The following is a 19,111-nucleotide window of genomic DNA, read 5'->3' on the forward strand; positions in this document are numbered from 1 at the left end:
GTTAAAAACAAAAGTGAAGTAAAATGAATGATCGCGATATTCTATTACGCCTATTAATGCTGGAAGAAATTGAAAAAGAAGAAATTCTATTTCAACAATTGATGCTTGATGGTAATGCTGAAGACCATACCTCATATAATACAAGAAAAGATGAAGGTTTCTTTGCAAAACAGCATTTACCGCAGGATGACAGAAAGTTGAATTTTTTAGACTAAACGTCGTTCAGTTTAAGTATGTTTTGGATCTTATAAAGGTTGATTTTAGAACAAATTCTTCATACAGATATCAGTACCAAAACACTCCTCATGAAAAATGACTGTAACTTGTCGGTAAGCAAAAAAAAAATAATAATATTTTTGTTACATTTGGGTTAAGGTTTGTAATTAAGCTTCTAGTGTAGCTTTTTAGCGTCAAAATGCTTAAGCATATTTTGTATACATTGTTATTGTATGAGAGGGGAGCGCGATGAAAATTATGATTGAAAATTGGCTCGTAAATACAGAAAGGTGAGGAAAAGGAAACAATATATTAGAGTTATTGGAGAACGAATGTTATTATTATGAACTATATATTATCTTAAGTATAATTTATTCGAATAAAAAATTTTACATAATTTCTTCATCATAATGCGAAGAGTCTGAGTCATGATACTTTAAAAGACTTGGGCCATACCTATAATTCGTAACTATTGGTGATGGTGATTCTGCTGCAGAATTACTTGTAGATGCCGAATGTCGAGCAAAGGTATACATGGAATTTCGATTTTCGAGGTCGAAGACCATCTGTAAGCTTTTCATTTTCGCCTCATTTATTAATTCTGGCCTCAGCTTCTTTACAGACATCGCAATGCTTTTAAAAAATAAATCAATCTCGTCATCGCGGTTCTGATTCAATCCCCTTAAAAGTTCATTTCTTTCTTTTCGCGTTTCCTCCAAAAAATTCATTACTTTTTCACTAGTCTTGTGCCTTTTACTAGGGTGAAAAAATAAATCTTTTGAAGGGGTTGACGTTTGCTTTAAAGAATGAGGTTGCTTCGCTTCTAATGTTACATCTTCAGTAATAAATTCAACGTCTTCATGTGTCATCGTTTCTTCGTCCGCCTGGCTGCCGATTTCATCGTCTGCCTGGCTTAAGTTATTGTCAGCCGATGTGTTTGATATGCTTCTGTAAATTAAAAATATGACAAAGCTTTTTATATAAGATAAAAACTCGAGAGAGTAACTTACTCTCGCTTATGATTAGCTTTTCCGAGAAACGATAGCATATTCGCTAATGGCCATGACTTCGGTTTCATATTAGTAGAAGATCCAGTACCCGTTCGTCTCTTTTGCCTCTTGAAGAATGTATCCTTTATGTTTCTCCACCTTTTCTTACAATCATTCGCTGTAAAAAAAATGGACACAAATACCCAGTGTGAGTAGTATAGGATAAGTGTTTAGGTATCTTTTACAGCAAAAATGATTTTTAATTTATGTTTTCGTTCATTTTACAAATAACTTTTTTTAAACAAATGACCGTATTTTTCGTTTCAGGTTTATGACAACAGGGGAACCATTTCGTTCACTGGCTTTTTCAGTTAGAATTTCGTCCAGTTATATTATCAGAATTGTAAAGCAGGCGCTATCAGTTCTAATGAATTGAGTAAAAAACAGAACAATTTGAACAAAAATGGCAATTTCCTAATTGTGTCGGTGCTATCGACGGAAAACATGTGCGAATACTATGTCCTACATGAAGTGGTTCTTTGTACTTCAATTATAAGCAGTTCTTCTCCATCGTTTTGCTTGCAAAGTTGATGCAAACTAAAAGTTTATCTTCACTGATGTAGGTTTTTATGGCAAATGAGGGGACAGCGGGATCTTTGATAAAAGTAAGCTTAGGAAGCAATTTAGAAACGATACTATGTTCCCACCACCTCGAAAGCACCTTAATTCAGACATGTATTGCCTCTTTCAAGAGGAAACCTTTTTCAAAACTGTCGCGAGTTTTAACTATCGTTTTTGCAGGGCTAGTAGAGTTTCTGAGAATGCCTTCGGTTTGCATGTCCAATTTTTCTCATATTTTACTCCCCAATTACTTTGAAATCTGAGACTACTGATCACTTAATAATCGTCATTTATTGTCTGCATAATATGCTTAGAGGTGCATTTCTTAAAACACAAAATAAATCATATTATGATTATAACTACATCCTTATGATCCTTTATCATCGAGAAATTTTACTCCAATTATAAGATCTGATACAACTGCTGGTGTGGTTTATGTGAGATATTCATTTATGAAATACTTTAACCGTCATGCTGGAGCATCGCTTGGCAGAACAATTATGTAACTAGATCTAACTAATTCCCATGTGAAGGTTAAATTTATTTTTTTACTCTCTTTATATTAAATCGTAGTCTGTGCTTGTCGGCCGAAAAATCTTTGGTCGATTTTTTTGCTACTTACAATAATATTGTTTTGTTTGTGAACGATGATTAATAAAATATGTATAAGCATAAAATATGTATCACGCATAAACATGTATTAAAAAGAATGCAAATGGTATTATGTAAACATAGTATTTAAAATAAAGAATAATTTAAGAAAAATATAACACAAATAATTTTTTTACCTGATTTCTTCGTGTGTTCTGCTACTTCCTTCCATGCATTGTCTTTGGCAACTTGATTTTTATATAACTTATTACTAGTGTCGTAAATACATGGAAATTTAGCTACAGTTTCCACTAGTTTTTCGTCATCAACACTTGAAAAAATTACTTTCGAAGTCATTTTTGACAACTATTTATTTAATGTATCACGCATAAACAAAATAAACATGTATTCAAATTGTGTTGTATAAATGTATGTGTATTGTGGCTGCGTCAGTACTACTTAAATAAGCTGCAGTCACACCAGACGTAGTGACGCATCATAGACAACGCTTGTATTAAATTTCATAAGAGCAGTATACTGCGTCAGTCGCACAGCGTCAGACGCAGTATAGGAATCAGACCTTTAGATGTTTCGATATATACATCGGTATCCATAGGTTTATATACTGATTTATCATTGGGAGATGAAACGTAACAATAATAGACGTATTAGGGCTCAAAAAGCCTGCAAGCTGATTTTGTAGACAAAAAAAAATCAGGAGCTGCGTTAGTTAAGTAAATTCCCTCGGAGATTGAAAAAATAACACATTTTTCTAAAAATCTAATATTGCATTTTTAATTTTTCAAGAATTTGTATTTCGAAAACTAAGTGCCTAGAGAAAAAATGATAAGAGTACTTTTTTGCTTAAAACTGATCAAAAAATATAAAATTATTTTTTATTTTGAAAAAATTCCCAAATATTAACCATCAATACCTCTATAACCGTTTCTCGTTCTTCATAATCGATACTTTCAGTGAATTTTTCGATGTACAAAACACGTCGAATCGATTGCAGGGACCAAAAAAATGATTCCTATAATAAAATATATACAATTAAAAGTGTTGCAATAAATATACTAGCTTTAAAAATTTGTGACATTAAAACACTTCAGAATCGTGCGCAATGATACATTTCGTCATCTGTTGTGACAATTCTAGTATACCAAAGAGTTTATACAACTAGAGAACGCCAGGGCCCAAAACTTGCGATTTGATGAATGAGAGAAAAGACTGCCAGTGTAGGTATTGTTTCCATTATTGCTATTAATTAAGTAGTTAAAAAACGATTTATGGAATATTATTTAACACATTAAAAGTTATTCAAAAAGTAAAAACGTCAAAAGAAACTTTATTTACAAAACAAACACAATATAAACAGTTTAATTTTTAATAAAATTAACTATGAGTTTTATTGAATTTAATTATTATTTAAATTTAAGTGCACTTTCTTTCATCTACCAATATTTCAATTACAAAAATAATAAATATTCTGAAAAAAATAATACAAAACTGTATATAACCTATTTGTACAAAACAAATATAATAGCAGACACAAAATCTCTATGCATCATATGATTATGACATATGACTATGACAGGGACACAGGGGAACTCACTGGCGGTATTCTCATTCATAATATCGCATCCACTTACAGGCTAGCAGATCTCTCGCGTTCTCTACGTAAACTCTTTGGATTCAAAACCATTCATGAAAAATTTTTATATTACCTTGCAAAAATTTGAACTTTAACAATTGTAATTAAGTGAACGAATAAAAAACGATTTCGATAGCTTAGATTACATTTTTGAACTTTTTGAACTAACTTTTAAGACAAAAAAAAAACGGGAAAAAACTTTTTTGGGGAAGTGTATATTTAAACTCATCTATACATTTTTATGCCAACTCATCTACTTTCACTAAGTTTGATGAATGCATATTCCAAAGAAGCGAATTAATTGCAATTGTTTTGTATTTTAGTAATAATGTCAGCATTTTACAAAAATGATTTTCAGAAACTTGATTCTATATAATTTTGATTATATAGCGGTTTTAAATATCAGATAAATTTTTAACTATAATTTTCTTAAAAATATTTTTTTACACGAATATAGACTTTCTACTGGTTGGTTTTTCATTTTGCACCTTAAATAATTTTTCCATGTGTAAACATGTAGGAATAGATATCTCTTTTCTCTATCTCTATAAAAATCTTCTTTGTAATAATAATCGTAGCGCAGGTGTTTATTTGAATACGATCACCTGCCTATTAATTAAAACTATTATTTGCTTATCTAAATCTAAATGTATGCTTTTATTAACGATGTTCCAGCATGGTATTTGCAGTTTCTATGTTAAAGCAATGGTACAATTTTTTTTTCGACAGAATTTAACGAAAAATTAAATTTAAGAATTTAATAATGCTTACTATTAATTCCCAAAGTTTCAGAAATTTTGACCGTTTAAAATGGGAAATAATTATGCCAACGTCCCAATTTCGATCAATTTACGTCAAAATTAATATCTCGAAAGTGAAAATTAATTTCTAAATTTTTTTTTTAGAATTGTATTGTATAAACATTTTTTTCTACTTTTTCTTCAATATATAATAATATCATAAAAAATAGTTGGAGAGACCGGACATTTTACATGCTTTAAATGGGACATGACCCTCAAAATCGCGAACTTTGTCTTTAAATATCTCGCGATCTAAACGGTCAAAAATTATGAAATTTTAGGAATTCATAAATAAAGCTATTATAAACCCGAGAAAAAAAATTCGGCCAAATCTGTCGAAAAGTGATTTCATGCTGGTACTACCTTAAATAAATAATGATTTGTTTAATAAATGTATAAGTATGATACATAATTACGATGGAATTGCAGTGACTAATTACTGACTCATTATTAATACTAAAAGGCAGTAATTCGAATAAATAAATGAATAAACATACTTCGGAAAATAAGTTTTCATCTTTTCCCGGGATATACTTTAATTCGCATTCGCAAGTACATGTCAAAAAAAAAAAAAAAATTCATGTGTTGAAAATTCCCACGGGAAGAGAGAAAGCACATCAGCCTCCAAGCTTATTTACATGTACTTTAAGGTCTTAAATGTTTGTCTTGCAAATCACAGTATATTCCGGAAAAACACGAATATTTATTTTCCGGAATATCCTGTTTAATTTAATTCTTAATCTAGTAGGTACAACAAAAGTATAAGTCATAACATCCAATGTTTCCGATAGGTGGCTCGTGATCAAGAAGCTTATGTGCACGTATCTTCAAAGTAGAAATTTTCTAATTTTACCTTTTAGCGCTGTCATGCAATTTACAAGTTGCATGGAACTTAAATTTTGTGGAATTTCGAAGTTTCCGGCTCGTACTGGTTACCATAACTGCTCAGTATTTTTAGAGAGTACGATCTTTTCGAAATTCATTGGGATCTGCCTGGTTGTGTGTACGTCCGTATCATTTGTGCTGTACTTAATAGGTAACTATAAATTTTATCAGGTATATGATAGTTATTTACACTTCTTTCATATCTTGATGCCTTGTATTTTAAATTATTTCACAATATAATTCAAAATCCCTTATTACTATTACAACTTTTCATTTTATTATTTCACTTATAAGATTTCCCTTGGAGAAACATAGCAATTTTCGAAACAGATAAAAACAATTTTAATACCTCTAAAAATCATTCTTTAATAGGGCTTTTCATTTTAAAATCACGATTCACAATTGTTTCGTACTAAATGATTTATAGCCAATGTGATAAAATACATAACAAATATCTTCTATCTTAGTCCTACTTATTGCTGTCAGTACGAAAAAATAAACTCTGCACTTGCGCATATGACATGATGAAAAGGTCTATTTGGTAGGTGTGCTTTTTTCATATTTTGAAGATTGTGACACGCTAATTAAAAAATAAATAAAATTTGAAATTTACATTTTATGATTTAAAAAAAACAGGCTTTTGATAATTATTAAAACCACTCAAAAGCAGAAAGTAAATTATATAGCTAATTGCGTAGGACGTGGTTTTGTTACATTTGTTACATGTTGTTCAGAACAACATGCCTTCAGTCGTTTATAATTGAATATAGGAACACACCATAGAATATTATACATAGAGAACGCCAAGGTCCAAAATTTGCGATATGATGAATGAGAGAGAAGACTACCAGTTAGTTCCTATGTTTAAGCAAGATATAAGAAAAAATACAACTTTAGTTTGAAACATATTTTGAAACATCACTATTTACCCATGAGAGTACAAAGTAAATTAAAACTTTGGTGTCCATTTTCTCCAAAACTATAAAAGATAGAGAGTTGAAAATTTGCAAGCAGAAGCGCGGGTGTAGATTTAATCCAATAGAAGCGCGGGCGTAGATTTCATTGGCTCTACCATGATTACGCACCCAACGAATAGTAAGTAGAGTCATTTTCTTTGTAGCAAGTATTACCACTTTTTTATGAACCAATTTGTTTTTAAAATTCTCCGAAATTGATAAGCTACTCTAGAATATATTATTATATATACATAGAATTCGTTGCCGTAATTCTTAGAATTCACATTGAATGAATTAAAGGAAATTCCTAAAAATAATAAGGACTTATCTCGAATTGTATCTTACCTATTGATATATAACATATTTATTTCACTTCCGTTTCAAATCTCGATTGTATATACTAAAGATAAATTTCCGATACATTTTTAAAAATATTAATATTAAATTATTGATTTGCAAATATTTAAAATAAGTAAAATAAAATCTCTCCTTTATAAATAAAATATAGGATAATATAACATGAAATTTAACCCGAAATATAATTAGTAAGTCACACAAATTAAAGAAAAAAAAACGGACAGAAAAGGTTTTTGTACACCACAAAACCAGTATGAATTATTTTCAGATTAACGAAGAAAAAGAATGAGTCGGGAGAATTAAGAAGAACATACTCATTAAGGGGGCTTCTAGAAAAAACAGCCACATAAATTTTTTACCATAAAAAAAAAAGATAGGCAGTCATAGAGACTGCCAATAGAAGTGAAAACTTAAAATTTTGGGATAACTGTGTTTTTTTGGATTTTTTTATTAATTACAATATAAAGAATTAAAATTTCATAATTTTCAAATTGAATTTATTAAATTTATTAACTTACTAGTAAAAATAATCTAGAAACACATTTGACATTTATATGACTTTCATCTCTTTTTCAGTATTTTTTAATATTCGTTCTCGTAAGAATCCGAGATGCAAACTTAAAATTTTGGGATAACTGTGTTTTTTTGGATTTTTTTATTAATTACAATATAAAGAATTAAAATTTCATAATTTTCAAATTGAATTTATTAAATTTATTAACTTACTAGTAAAAATAATCTAGAAACACATTTGACATTTATATTATATGACTTTCATCTCTTTTTCAGTATTTTTTAATATTCGTTCTCGTAAGAATCCGAGATGCAAACAAAGTATTTATAAAGCACTCTTGGGTACAAATGCAACGACCTGTCTATTCATCGTCTACCTTTTTAATTTTGCGGCAATAAACATACGGAAGCTAATAATATATAAGATATATAATGGGTACAAAAAAACGATTATAAATAATAAAAAGGCAACAGCATCACAATGTTCTCAAGAGTTTTCCCATTCAAGTACTGACTGTACAATGTTGTTTAAGTTTAGTGATCGGCCATGAATAGGTGTTTTCAATGTGAAAATTTTGGTATAGGTGTTCATAAAATCACTTGTTGAATCCATTTTCGTTTGTCCGTCTGGCCGTCCGCCATCACAATAATTCAAGAACGAAAGAAGATATCGAGTTGAAATTTTTTTACTGTACTCAAGAAGTGAACTCTTTTATAGTGTACTCATTTTTTAGTGTACTCTAGAAAAGTGAGTTTGAGTTCGTAAATGAGCAACATAGGGTCTTGGGTCGGACGGATCTACCTTTTAAATCGTAAGAGATTGATTTGAATACAATCACCTGTCTATTAACCTTTTAAATCGTAAGAGATTGATGATTTAAGGGGTCAAACTGGTCCATTCTCGAGTAAAAATTTTATTGTTTAAAAATTCGTTTCAAAGATATTCAACATTGTCTCTCTAGGGTATTTCAGCAATTAATTCAGTCAATTGTTTATTTTCACTTATTTTTTAATAATTTCTAATATTTGTAGAATAATTTTTCTCATTATTTAATACTAGCAGTTACTCGCCCGCTGGGCAATTTCGATTTTAAAAACAAAGACCGCCTATCACCTCCCTTCCCCTCACTTTTCTCCGCTTTCGTTCACAATTTAATGGGTTTTAACTCTTTGATGCGCAACTCTAGTTTTTTTAAATAAAAATACTGCCCATGTTACTTCGAGCATTCAAAAGGTGGAAGAATTTTTAAAATCGGTGAAATAATGGATTCAAAAATGACGGATTTTCAAAACAAACTTTTCCCCGTTTTTCATCCCCTTTGGTGTTGAATTTCCTTATCGGATGCCTACGTCATACAAAGAACACACCATCCAAGTTTCCAAATGTGCGTTGATCCGTCAGTCAGTCAGTCAACTAGTCATTCAACACAAAGCATTTAATATATATAGACTTTAGAATAAACACCAGTTTTCTTGGTAAACATTGCTATAATGTTATTTTTGAAATTCTCCGAATTTGATGAGATATTCTTGAATATATAATATAAATACGTAGAATTAATTCCAGAAATTCTAAGAATTTATTACATTTATATAGAATTAGAGAAAATACCTAGTATTGTATCTGTTACATACTTAAAACATATATAACACGAGAAAAGCCTCGAGTTACATTGTTTTACATTATAAAAATTTCGTGCCATTTATTTTTTTCGGTAATATTCAAAATAAGTAAAAACGAACTCTCTTTTTTAAGTATAAAATATAAAATGAAATTTAACACGAAAACTAATCAATCACACACAAATGAGAGGGATAACAAAAAAGGACAGAAAAGGTTTTTGTACAGAAAAAAAAAAACTCACTGAAGTTTGTATAATTTCATGAGAGTTATAGAGAGCATTTTCAAACTGGTAGTATGTTTGCGTTAAGCTTGATGAACAAGGAAATGAACAATTCGAAAGAGTATAGCTCCCATCTCCATTCCATAATTATTCCCTCATCATGATGATAATCTTGGGACTAACACTGCTGCAGGGTTCAGTTCTATTCATATTAAAGTTTATCGATCGATACTTTGCTGTCGCTATATGTATAGTACTCACGTAAGCCTGCTTCTGTCTGCCTGCATTTTATTATATATATATATATATATATACATAACAAACATTATAGTGAGTGGAGCTGTGTGGAGCTAGAAGCTTGTATGTCTGTAAATACGTTCGTGCTGAATTTTGTGACATAATCGCTCGCTCGCCCCTCCTTTGGAATATCACATAACGTGATATATCGGTGAACGAACATAACATTCAAGGGAATATTTCGTTCGAACTTCGTATACCAAAATAATGGATATATATACACTTCGGCTTTAATACATTATATATTATTATACTCGTTGTATATAATGCTTATCCTATTTGAAGTGGTTACCATGGATACGAGGATTTTATGTTCCTTTCCGTGTTAAAAAAGGTTCTCTTCTCAAACAATTCCCTCGTTTTGTTTGTTAGAATAAAGTACTATGTAAGGTTTGTTATATTCATTTAGAAAATGGGTATGCAACGCGATATCCATTCTAGTTGATTGGATTCTTCTTCTTCCGTTTCATGATGATTTTCAATAATAATAGTAGACGATGAGATGCCATTCATTATCCTATGTTGATTATTTGGACATTTATTTATACTTTGAGTTATTAATTAAAAAATAGATTAATTTCTACATTTTATTTTTTATTTATTTTTGAAATGTTAAGGTTTAATAATTTTCTTATTTCATTCTGTGTTCTTGTTAATCCATGGAAAATAGTCAAGACCAGAAATTTGCAAAAATGTTAGGCTGTGTATCAAAAATCCTCTCCAGCAAAGGACCTTTGCAAAATTATTAACCAGATGAAAATGGATATAGAGAGCTTTTGGTATGTGTAATAAATTGTAAGAGATTGCTCTTACAGATTCTAAAACTTCCTCACGATATTTAATGAATTAAGAGGACGCGGAGTAAAAGTCCAAATTTAAAAAACCAGTTTTCTACAAATAACTAGGCAAATGTAGGTTTTTCAGTTTTAATTTTTATTTAAAAAAACAGCTCACAAAATTGCTTTTTACACATTTTTTATATCTTACACAGTAATTTTGGTTCCCACCTCAGTGTTTCGCGAAGTCGGGATAAAACCAAAAAGTCGGGAGGCATTGAAATTAACCTGATTATATCATTAATGTTTTATATACCTAAATTTTCCATACTTACAGATTTAAATAAATATTATCCTAATAATTAAGCTGCTCAGAATTGTCGATTATGCCTGAATATGAAACAAATAAATAATGAAATCTCTTTGCCTGAATATGAAATCCTTTTGATTACCTAATTCTGAAGTATTTAACTTTCTATCGAGAATATCGGCAGAACTTTTTAGAAACGGAGGATCGATTTTAAAACAAAATAAAAACGATGAAAATGATTGAAAAAAAATTTGCGAGGCTTTGTCTTTAAAATATCACTACAAATGGAAGAACAAAAAATCAGTTTCTTAACTTCGACCTTGTCACGTTGGAATCCAGTTTAGGCGTTTATTACTTTCTGCTACTCTATAGCCACTTCTTTGTTCAAGATATATTAAGCTACATAGAAACATATTTATTTTCGTTCGGGCTTAACTTTCTATTTTTAATTACGTATGCAAATTCTAAAAGGTGAAAATGGAGCCTCGCTGTCAATGTTTCGTACACTTGCTTGTTTTTGTATATTAAGGTCAAATTGTTCTCAATAATTATCTTTCACACTTAATCTTGTTCTTGGCCTCCATCCTCGAAATTTAGTCTTATTTTTGGCTTTCGTAATTCATAATTAGTGATACTCTTGTGGTTTTTCTATTTATGTGCTTAAAGAGATTTTTCGAAAATATCCAAGGAAATAAAAAAACAAAAACTATAGTACAGTTGCTCTTCTGGTGATCAAAAAACTGAATCAAATTTATGTCTATTAAACTGAATCAAACTTAACTAATTTATGTCTTGTAGGTCGAAATACAACGTATTTATAGTTTTTTCTCGTTTCGCTTCTGATTTTCAGAGATATGTATGTCTACTGGACCACTGCCGCATAATATCGATTACAACAAAGTCTGGATGTAATCCAAAGTATATACCTTCTCTTTCTAGATGAGGTTCATATGAGTTAGGTTGAGAATGATTTATACATCAAATTTACGACGTTTTATCAACATGAAAACATTATTAAAAATGTAATAGTGACCGACCAGTGGGGCTACTACTGGTTTTGTTATTTAATTTTCTTTAACTTCGCAACTTTTTTTATGCTTTTGTATTGTGCTATGGGTAGTGGGAGGAGAAGTGCACTTGCACCCCCTTGCCGATCAAGAAAATACACCGGGAAAAAGGTGGAAAGAAAAAGATTAAGAATTTTTTTTACTAAGGCACCGTTTAAATATATACTTTAGGTGTCTGTTCAGTGTCCTACTCTAGTCTTATCATCATATCAAAAATAAATGAATAAAAAGCCATATTTTCTAAGATCATTATTAAAAATTATCTAAAATTTTTAAACTTTGGTTACGAATATCGTTTAAACACTTACAAAAATCTATTAAATAAAGGAGACCATTTTTATAGATCAGTTCATTTTCTACAAAAATATGTGTTGCTTATTGTATGAGTTTTATTAAATAACAAATTATAAAACGAAGAAGAAAAGAAATTTAGCTTTGTTCTTCATTCTTTGGCTGTCAATATCTTTTAAATGGTTAGACTAGCGGAAGAGACTTATTTTATAGAGGGTTCAATTTCGTGCAAAATATGTTTTGAACTTTGCTGTGCATTCAATTAATGGAAAGATATGAATTTTTTCATATAGGACTGAGTTAAAATGGAAAACTTAATGAGGACCCTATTTACATTAAGTGCTCATATTTGGAGAAAATTTTTAATTGCAGATACAGGCGAAACGCCCTGAATTTAACCATGGCGATTTCCATATATTTTACCCATTCAAAAAATATTCCCATACTCTTTAATAGGAGGTCCTCCTATTTAGTATACAAAGTATATACATTCTGTATTTAATTTCCTGCCTTTTATTGTACCAAAGACAGTCACACAATAACCAGATATTTTGTATATGCGACCAAATCTTCCTTCCACCATTCTCTACCCTCCTCTTCTCCTCTTCCTCAATACGTTACTTCCAAGACCTATTTGGCCATCTTCTGCAAACCTACAATTTAGTGTTCATTAGGCTATACATATATTCTCCGCAATAGAAATATCCGGTGGCCATCTATATCCTAAAGATACTCCTCAGATATCGAAAGGTAATCGTTCGAACGACAATCACAAGCTTCATGGATGTTTTCACCGTGACATCTACGGAAGAGAACAATTTTTACATTGGTTCAGAAAATCTTCAGCTTTTGAAGCATGGCGAAAGCATCCTTTTATTTATTAATTCGGACCGTCATTTGGCATCTTCAAACTTTTTTCCATAAGCGGTAATAATGCTCCATCAGTGGAAAGTAGCAGAATTAATTCGTTTTGTATTAGGGTACAAAGCAAATCGTATATTGTACGTATTTTCAATGGAAAGCATTTCTTTAGTCGTTTGGGCTTTTATCTTAAGACATATTTCTTGCCTTAACAATGAAGTTGTATAGCTTTGCCTCTTGTCTTAAGAGAAAAACAATTACACAAAAATTTACAGAAAACAAGCTGCCGATGTTTAACATTAAGATTGGAAGCGATGGGTTCGGAGAGAAGACTGTGATGCTTTGCAGACCTATACCTATTATTTTATAACATAATAAAAGTTAAATGAAGTTATATTCATAGTCATAGAGGCTGGCTATATCATTATACAGTATCAAAAGCCAAATTGCAATATTTTGTGAGTCACCTGTTATAATGATGTAAGCGCGCTGTACAATATGTGTTCCAGCCTATTCTCAATTTTAAAATCCCATGCGTTATTTTACTATTATTTTTTCCACAAAAAACATAATAAACTATTGTATTGTATAATTGAGTGAAAAAAAAATTAATAAATTTCTCGCATTTTTTGTTTATTGCGGCTATTGCTGCATAGACTTTAAGCAAACTACATTATATTAGTACACTTAATAAGCCGGAAAATGTGGAAAATTAGTAGAGCAGCTTCGATTTCATAAATTCTTGTTTACACGTGTTCTTTAGGCCTCCAGGAACATTCAGCCACACTAACTGAAAATGAGAGTATTTTTTCCACCCCCAAAGCACTAAAATAGTAACAGTGGTTAAAAAATTCTAAATTCCATCCCGAAAATGGTTTCCCGAGGTCATCATAAATCCGCCGACAAACAGCAACTGAAGATGATTGCAATCCTATTAAAATTACCCCTAGAAGTGGCAAAAATAAAAATTTTTTAATTAAAAATCCTCGGAAATCGTCAAGATAAATAAGAAATAAGAACTTCTAGGTGTCTGAATTTAGTTATTTAATGTAGTTACCGGAATCATTGTTTTGAAAAGTCTCATAAGTGTAGTTGATGTGTAGATGATAGCCAAGTGTTTTTTGATCGAAAAGTATTTTACCATTTGAAAAGGGAGTTAGAAGTGTGCGATTTTTTGCAATGTATTCCTTATCCAAATGCATTTTCTTTTCAGTTGCCATAATAGACCTACTGTTTTTTCGGAGTAGCGAGGTTTTGACTCTAGTACAACGAAAATTTCAAAAGAGATTCAATATCAATCAAAATTACATTGTTCTTGTCCGGAATACAATCTTATATTAGGTTATTAATATTCGCATCAGTAATGAAAAAGAGCATGTTATTATGATTATTGAGCCCTGTCCTGTTCGAAGACTAAGTATTAACTCTATTAACGTAACACAAGGTTGTGTCTCGTGCGGGAAAAGAGTGCTTTCGATTGATATTGAGTTTCTGACAGAATTAATGTGTTGCCACAGTAACCGACCACAAACCGCAGATTAAAATAATAAACTCTCGTAAATTCAGTGTTTCTATGTAGTCATTCACCAAATTTAATGTTGGATTTAATTTGGCTTTTTGAACAATATCAATCATATTTTACTGACATGCTTAAAAATCGATCACACAAAAAAAAACTATATGGATAAAACATTATTTCTTGTAACTTTTATTAGTTATGTAATAAATTCGATTATTTTCGATATTCAATTAACATAATATTAATTTGAAATATTTGAAATTTATATTTATATATAGGTAACAACAAATAAAGCTTTCTTTCACCAGTCACCACTAAAAACATTCTTCGAAATTATAAAAAGTGTAAAATGTTTTATTCCAGTTTGTGGTTTCAACGAAGCAGCAATAAAATGTACCTGAGTTAGTTATTTCTTAGTTGAGTGCATTTCTTTGTAATGATCAGATTAAATTATATCTGAATGATTTCACTAAAAATCCATCCAAAGCGGATGATTTATAGATTAAAGTAGAGGCGAATGATTATACATGCTTTTTCTTAGAAAATTTTAAAAATAAATAAGGAGTGCATTATAAACATATCCTTTAATTTTTTGATATTAAAAATTCCATTACCTACTGACACTGCGTATATGACCAAAGTAGTTAAGCACGCAGTATAATATTTAAAAAAAAAAAAAAATTCCATACTAAGAAAAAAAAAACACTAGAAATCAGCAGTTAAGTTTTTTTTCATTCCTTAATGCTTCATAAGATAACATTTTAAATTAGACAGTTCATCCTCATAAAAAACTATGATTTTTTAGAAAATAATTAGCTGTCGAAGGAAATGCGACTTAAAAGTATGCCATTACTGCATTTAATCGAAAGAAAATACGGTAGCTTTAGAAAAATATTTTAGACAAAATTATCAAGGGCAATGAAGACTATTCGTACGTATTAATAACTTTTAAGCCCAGGTTTTTCAAGATAATATGAAGAACAAGGTACCTTGGCTATTAGGTGACTTTGAAACTAGAATTTCAAGTCAAAGTCATGGTCACAGGTGGATGTCCTCTATTTTCTTTGACAATTTTTGGCTAAAGCATTTTTCTGTAGCTAGCGTGTTTTCTTTCGATTAAATGCTATAATGACAAATTTTTCCGATAGCTAAAGATATTCGAAGAAATGTTTTAATTAAAAAATATTATTTTTCTTATGAGGATCAACTTGCTAACTTAAAGTATTATTCTATCTCTTACCTTTTAGGATCTAAATTGACTATTAAAGCAATACGGAGAAGAAGGTCGAATCTGAATACAAAACATGAGGTCCCCCATCAAATTCTGCAACTTTTGTTTAGTATTTTCTACAATTTTTTGAACTACTAAACGAGCTAATGGCCATAATAGATTAAGATGGTCCACACTGTATATCGGAGTTGGGGTCGTTGTGCTAGGGCGATTCCGATTTCAGGAGCTGTAAAGGTTAAATATTATAATTATTAAGATGCGCATGTGGTGCCTGCCATTTGGCGATAAAGCTCCAATACAAACAATCATATATCCTAAAGTTTACTAAAGGTTTAAGGCTCCTGGAGCACTTTTGAAGCAAAGAAGGCACAATAGATCAAACTAATCTCAACACAAAATACCTTCCAAACTCAAATCTAATCTAATCTACATGCATGTATACGTTCCAAAAATATGGATTCAGGAATGCTGAAAGTAGATATTTCCGTTGGAAACTCTAAAAAGAATTTTTTGTTGATTATCATACTATTTTTACTTTGTACAAAGAAATAAAAAGAAGTTATGGAAACCCTGTGAATTTTGTTTAATTATTTTCCCTTGTTTGCTCTTTCTTGGGATTTGTAAAATTGTTTACGCTTCACTAAAACAAAGTATTTTAAGCCAATTCAAAGAGCATGATAGGTTTGAACATGGACAAGCTAACAAAATTTATTTTCCTACTTATATAAAAAAGAAAAAAAAATTACAAACATGGAATAAACCCTAATGTTAATCCGAAATAATCTTTATTAATCACCTACAAAATATGTGTGATGAAGACCACATGCAGCGACCAATCAGAATGTTTTCACAGATACTAAACTCGTTTTAAAAGAATTAAGGGCTATCTTAACCTTTTTAACAGATTTTAGCTATGATCAGGTAATAATAATAACCGACCTCAACAATCGTTAGTCACAATAAACATATTTGTTTTAAATTCTCAAGATGTCAAATTACATTACATTTAGACAGTTTTTCATTTAGCGAAAATTTTAGAAATATATTTACAATTCTACTACCAGAAGAACGTTTTTGGAAAATTATAGCCCCCTCTCATGCCTCCAGAATTTTGGGAAATTTTTTGTGGAATCGAAACATCTTCACAAAAAAGATGATGAAATTATCCCCAGGGCGGAAAAATACATTGAGTTATAAAAAGTTGAGTTAGTGCGGGTTGGCTTTGTTAATAAGAAGAGTGAAATACAAAGTGTTCTATAATTGACTACAGAACTCTATCCTAAATAAGCTTATATAGACGAATCAGGGGCCTAATTTCCGACATAATTAATCAAATCAATTAATAAATTTGTCCAATGAGATATCGTTGCATTTAATTACCTCCACCCAGTTATTACCATGGTATGTAATAATAAATAAAGGTTACTGGCTTGAGTTTAGTAAAAATTTAGAAAAGTGATAAATGCAATGATAAAGACATCTGTTTTTGCTGTAAATAATACAAGAAAAATTGCTGTCTTTATCGTTGCATTTAATTATCAAATTACTTATCGCACTTTTTCAAATTTTTAATAAACCCCACCCAGTAATTAGCATGGCATGTAATAATTTAGGGGTTACTGGGATAAGTTTCATAAAATTTTTAAAAAATGAGATAGATAATATAACTAAATGCAACGATAAAGACATCCTTATATTTCTAAGTGCTCTGTCCTTGGATAAATTTATTAATTGATTTGGTTAATTAATTATCTCGGAAATTAGGCGTCAGATCGAAATTTGATAAAGATCTTTTTCGTTCGTATTTATAACCTTATTTAGGAAGTCAAGAGTTCTGCAGTCAATTATAGAACACCTTGTACACCACCCTTCTAACTCAATGTTTTTTTTTATATCCAAAAGACCCATTTTGTCATCATTTTTCATCAAAATCTATCGATTCTACAAAGACTTTCCAAAAAGTTCGAGGGGTGGAAGAACGGTGTTGGTGAGTCAATTTTAAAAAAAATTTCAAATGCACATGTAAGTTTAATATGCACACAAACGTCAAAGAAACACAAACAAATAAAATATAATATAATACAGACATATATTCTAAATATAGCTATATTATAAGCTTTAACTAAATTTGGAAGTAGCATAGGCTAAAAAATATTTGTAAAAAATAAATAAAATGCGTAAAGGCTAAAAAAACACAAAACAAATTGCATGATAATAAAAAAATAACACAATAGAACATGTCAACATACATCGTATAAAAAAAAAAAAAACAATACAAATGATAAAAAAACCAAAACAAAACATTTATATTCGATTTCAGTTTAAAAAAAGTTGATATTTCAAGTAAATAAACAAAAAAACAATTCGAGTTGAATAATAAATAATATTCGTCATTGTGTTCACAAGATAACATAATAAATAAAGCTAAAATTATTTTTTTTCAGTAGATTCGTTATATCACATAATATTATGTTATTATTATATGTATAGGTATGTAAGTTTTTTTTATACCTACATTTTATAAAAAGTTTTTTTTTTTGTTGTATAAAGCTAAAAAAAACATTGAATTGTGTTGTAGTTTCAACATAAACGAATCCCCCCTTTTTTCTTTTATATCAAATATGTTTGAATAATAAAAAAAAAAAAAACAAAGATAGATAATATTTAACAAATTATTATTAATCATTTTATCTCATTTTAATAAATACGTAATTTTTTTTACTTTAAAGATAAAAAATTAAAAATAACTGAATGATTTTGAACAACAAGGTTTCTTGAAACTTGCAAAAACATGTTTACAAAAATGTTTTGTGTGTTGCTAGCTAAAATACAACATGGTTGCTATTTAAAAAAAGATAGAAGATAATTGTTTTGATTTTTTTCTTAAAACGTGACAGTGAGTAAAATCACCATTACTAATAGTTCATAGTTTTGAAAAAATTAATTGAATTAATTAATTATTTTTATTGATTAATTGATTATGCATATACATTAATTTACATGTAACTATGGAAATTATGGAATAATAATAATCAAAACAGTTTATTTGGTTGATGATTCACTGTATATTTTGTAAGGCTAGAAGCAAATTCCAATTTTATTTGCCCGCATTGCTGGTATTGTTATCGAATATCCAACATTATATGTTATTTTCTACATAGAATATAGTTCGTTGATATCGTCGCCTGTTTGAGCTCACAGAATTTTATAAATATTATCATGAAAAAGGTATATGATTACACATCTTTATCTAACATATTTAAAATATCATATATATCTTTATTCAGTAGAAAACATTCATTATAAATGAGTTGGCAGAGAGTATAGCATTTT

At 29.7% G+C, this 19,111-nt stretch overlaps 1 protein-coding gene across 1 annotated transcript; it reads right to left on the reverse strand.

The window, feature by feature from the left end:
• Positions 1-605: 605 nt before the first annotated feature.
• Positions 606-3,392, reverse strand: LOC123296726 (transcription factor Adf-1-like). The gene is made up of 4 exons (XM_044878379.1): positions 3,352-3,392; positions 2,615-2,783; positions 1,227-1,383; positions 606-1,164 (listed from the first exon to the last, which is right to left on the reverse strand). The coding sequence occupies exons 2-4, from the start codon at positions 2,772-2,774 to the stop codon at positions 606-608; spliced, it is 876 nt and encodes a 291-aa protein (XP_044734314.1). The 5' UTR covers positions 2,775-2,783; positions 3,352-3,392.
• Between the last annotated feature and the right edge of the window lie 15,719 nt (positions 3,393-19,111).

Source organism: Chrysoperla carnea, chromosome 1 (genome assembly GCF_905475395.1).
Source record: "Chrysoperla carnea chromosome 1, inChrCarn1.1, whole genome shotgun sequence".
Taxonomy (NCBI): Eukaryota; Metazoa; Arthropoda; class Insecta; order Neuroptera; family Chrysopidae; genus Chrysoperla; species Chrysoperla carnea.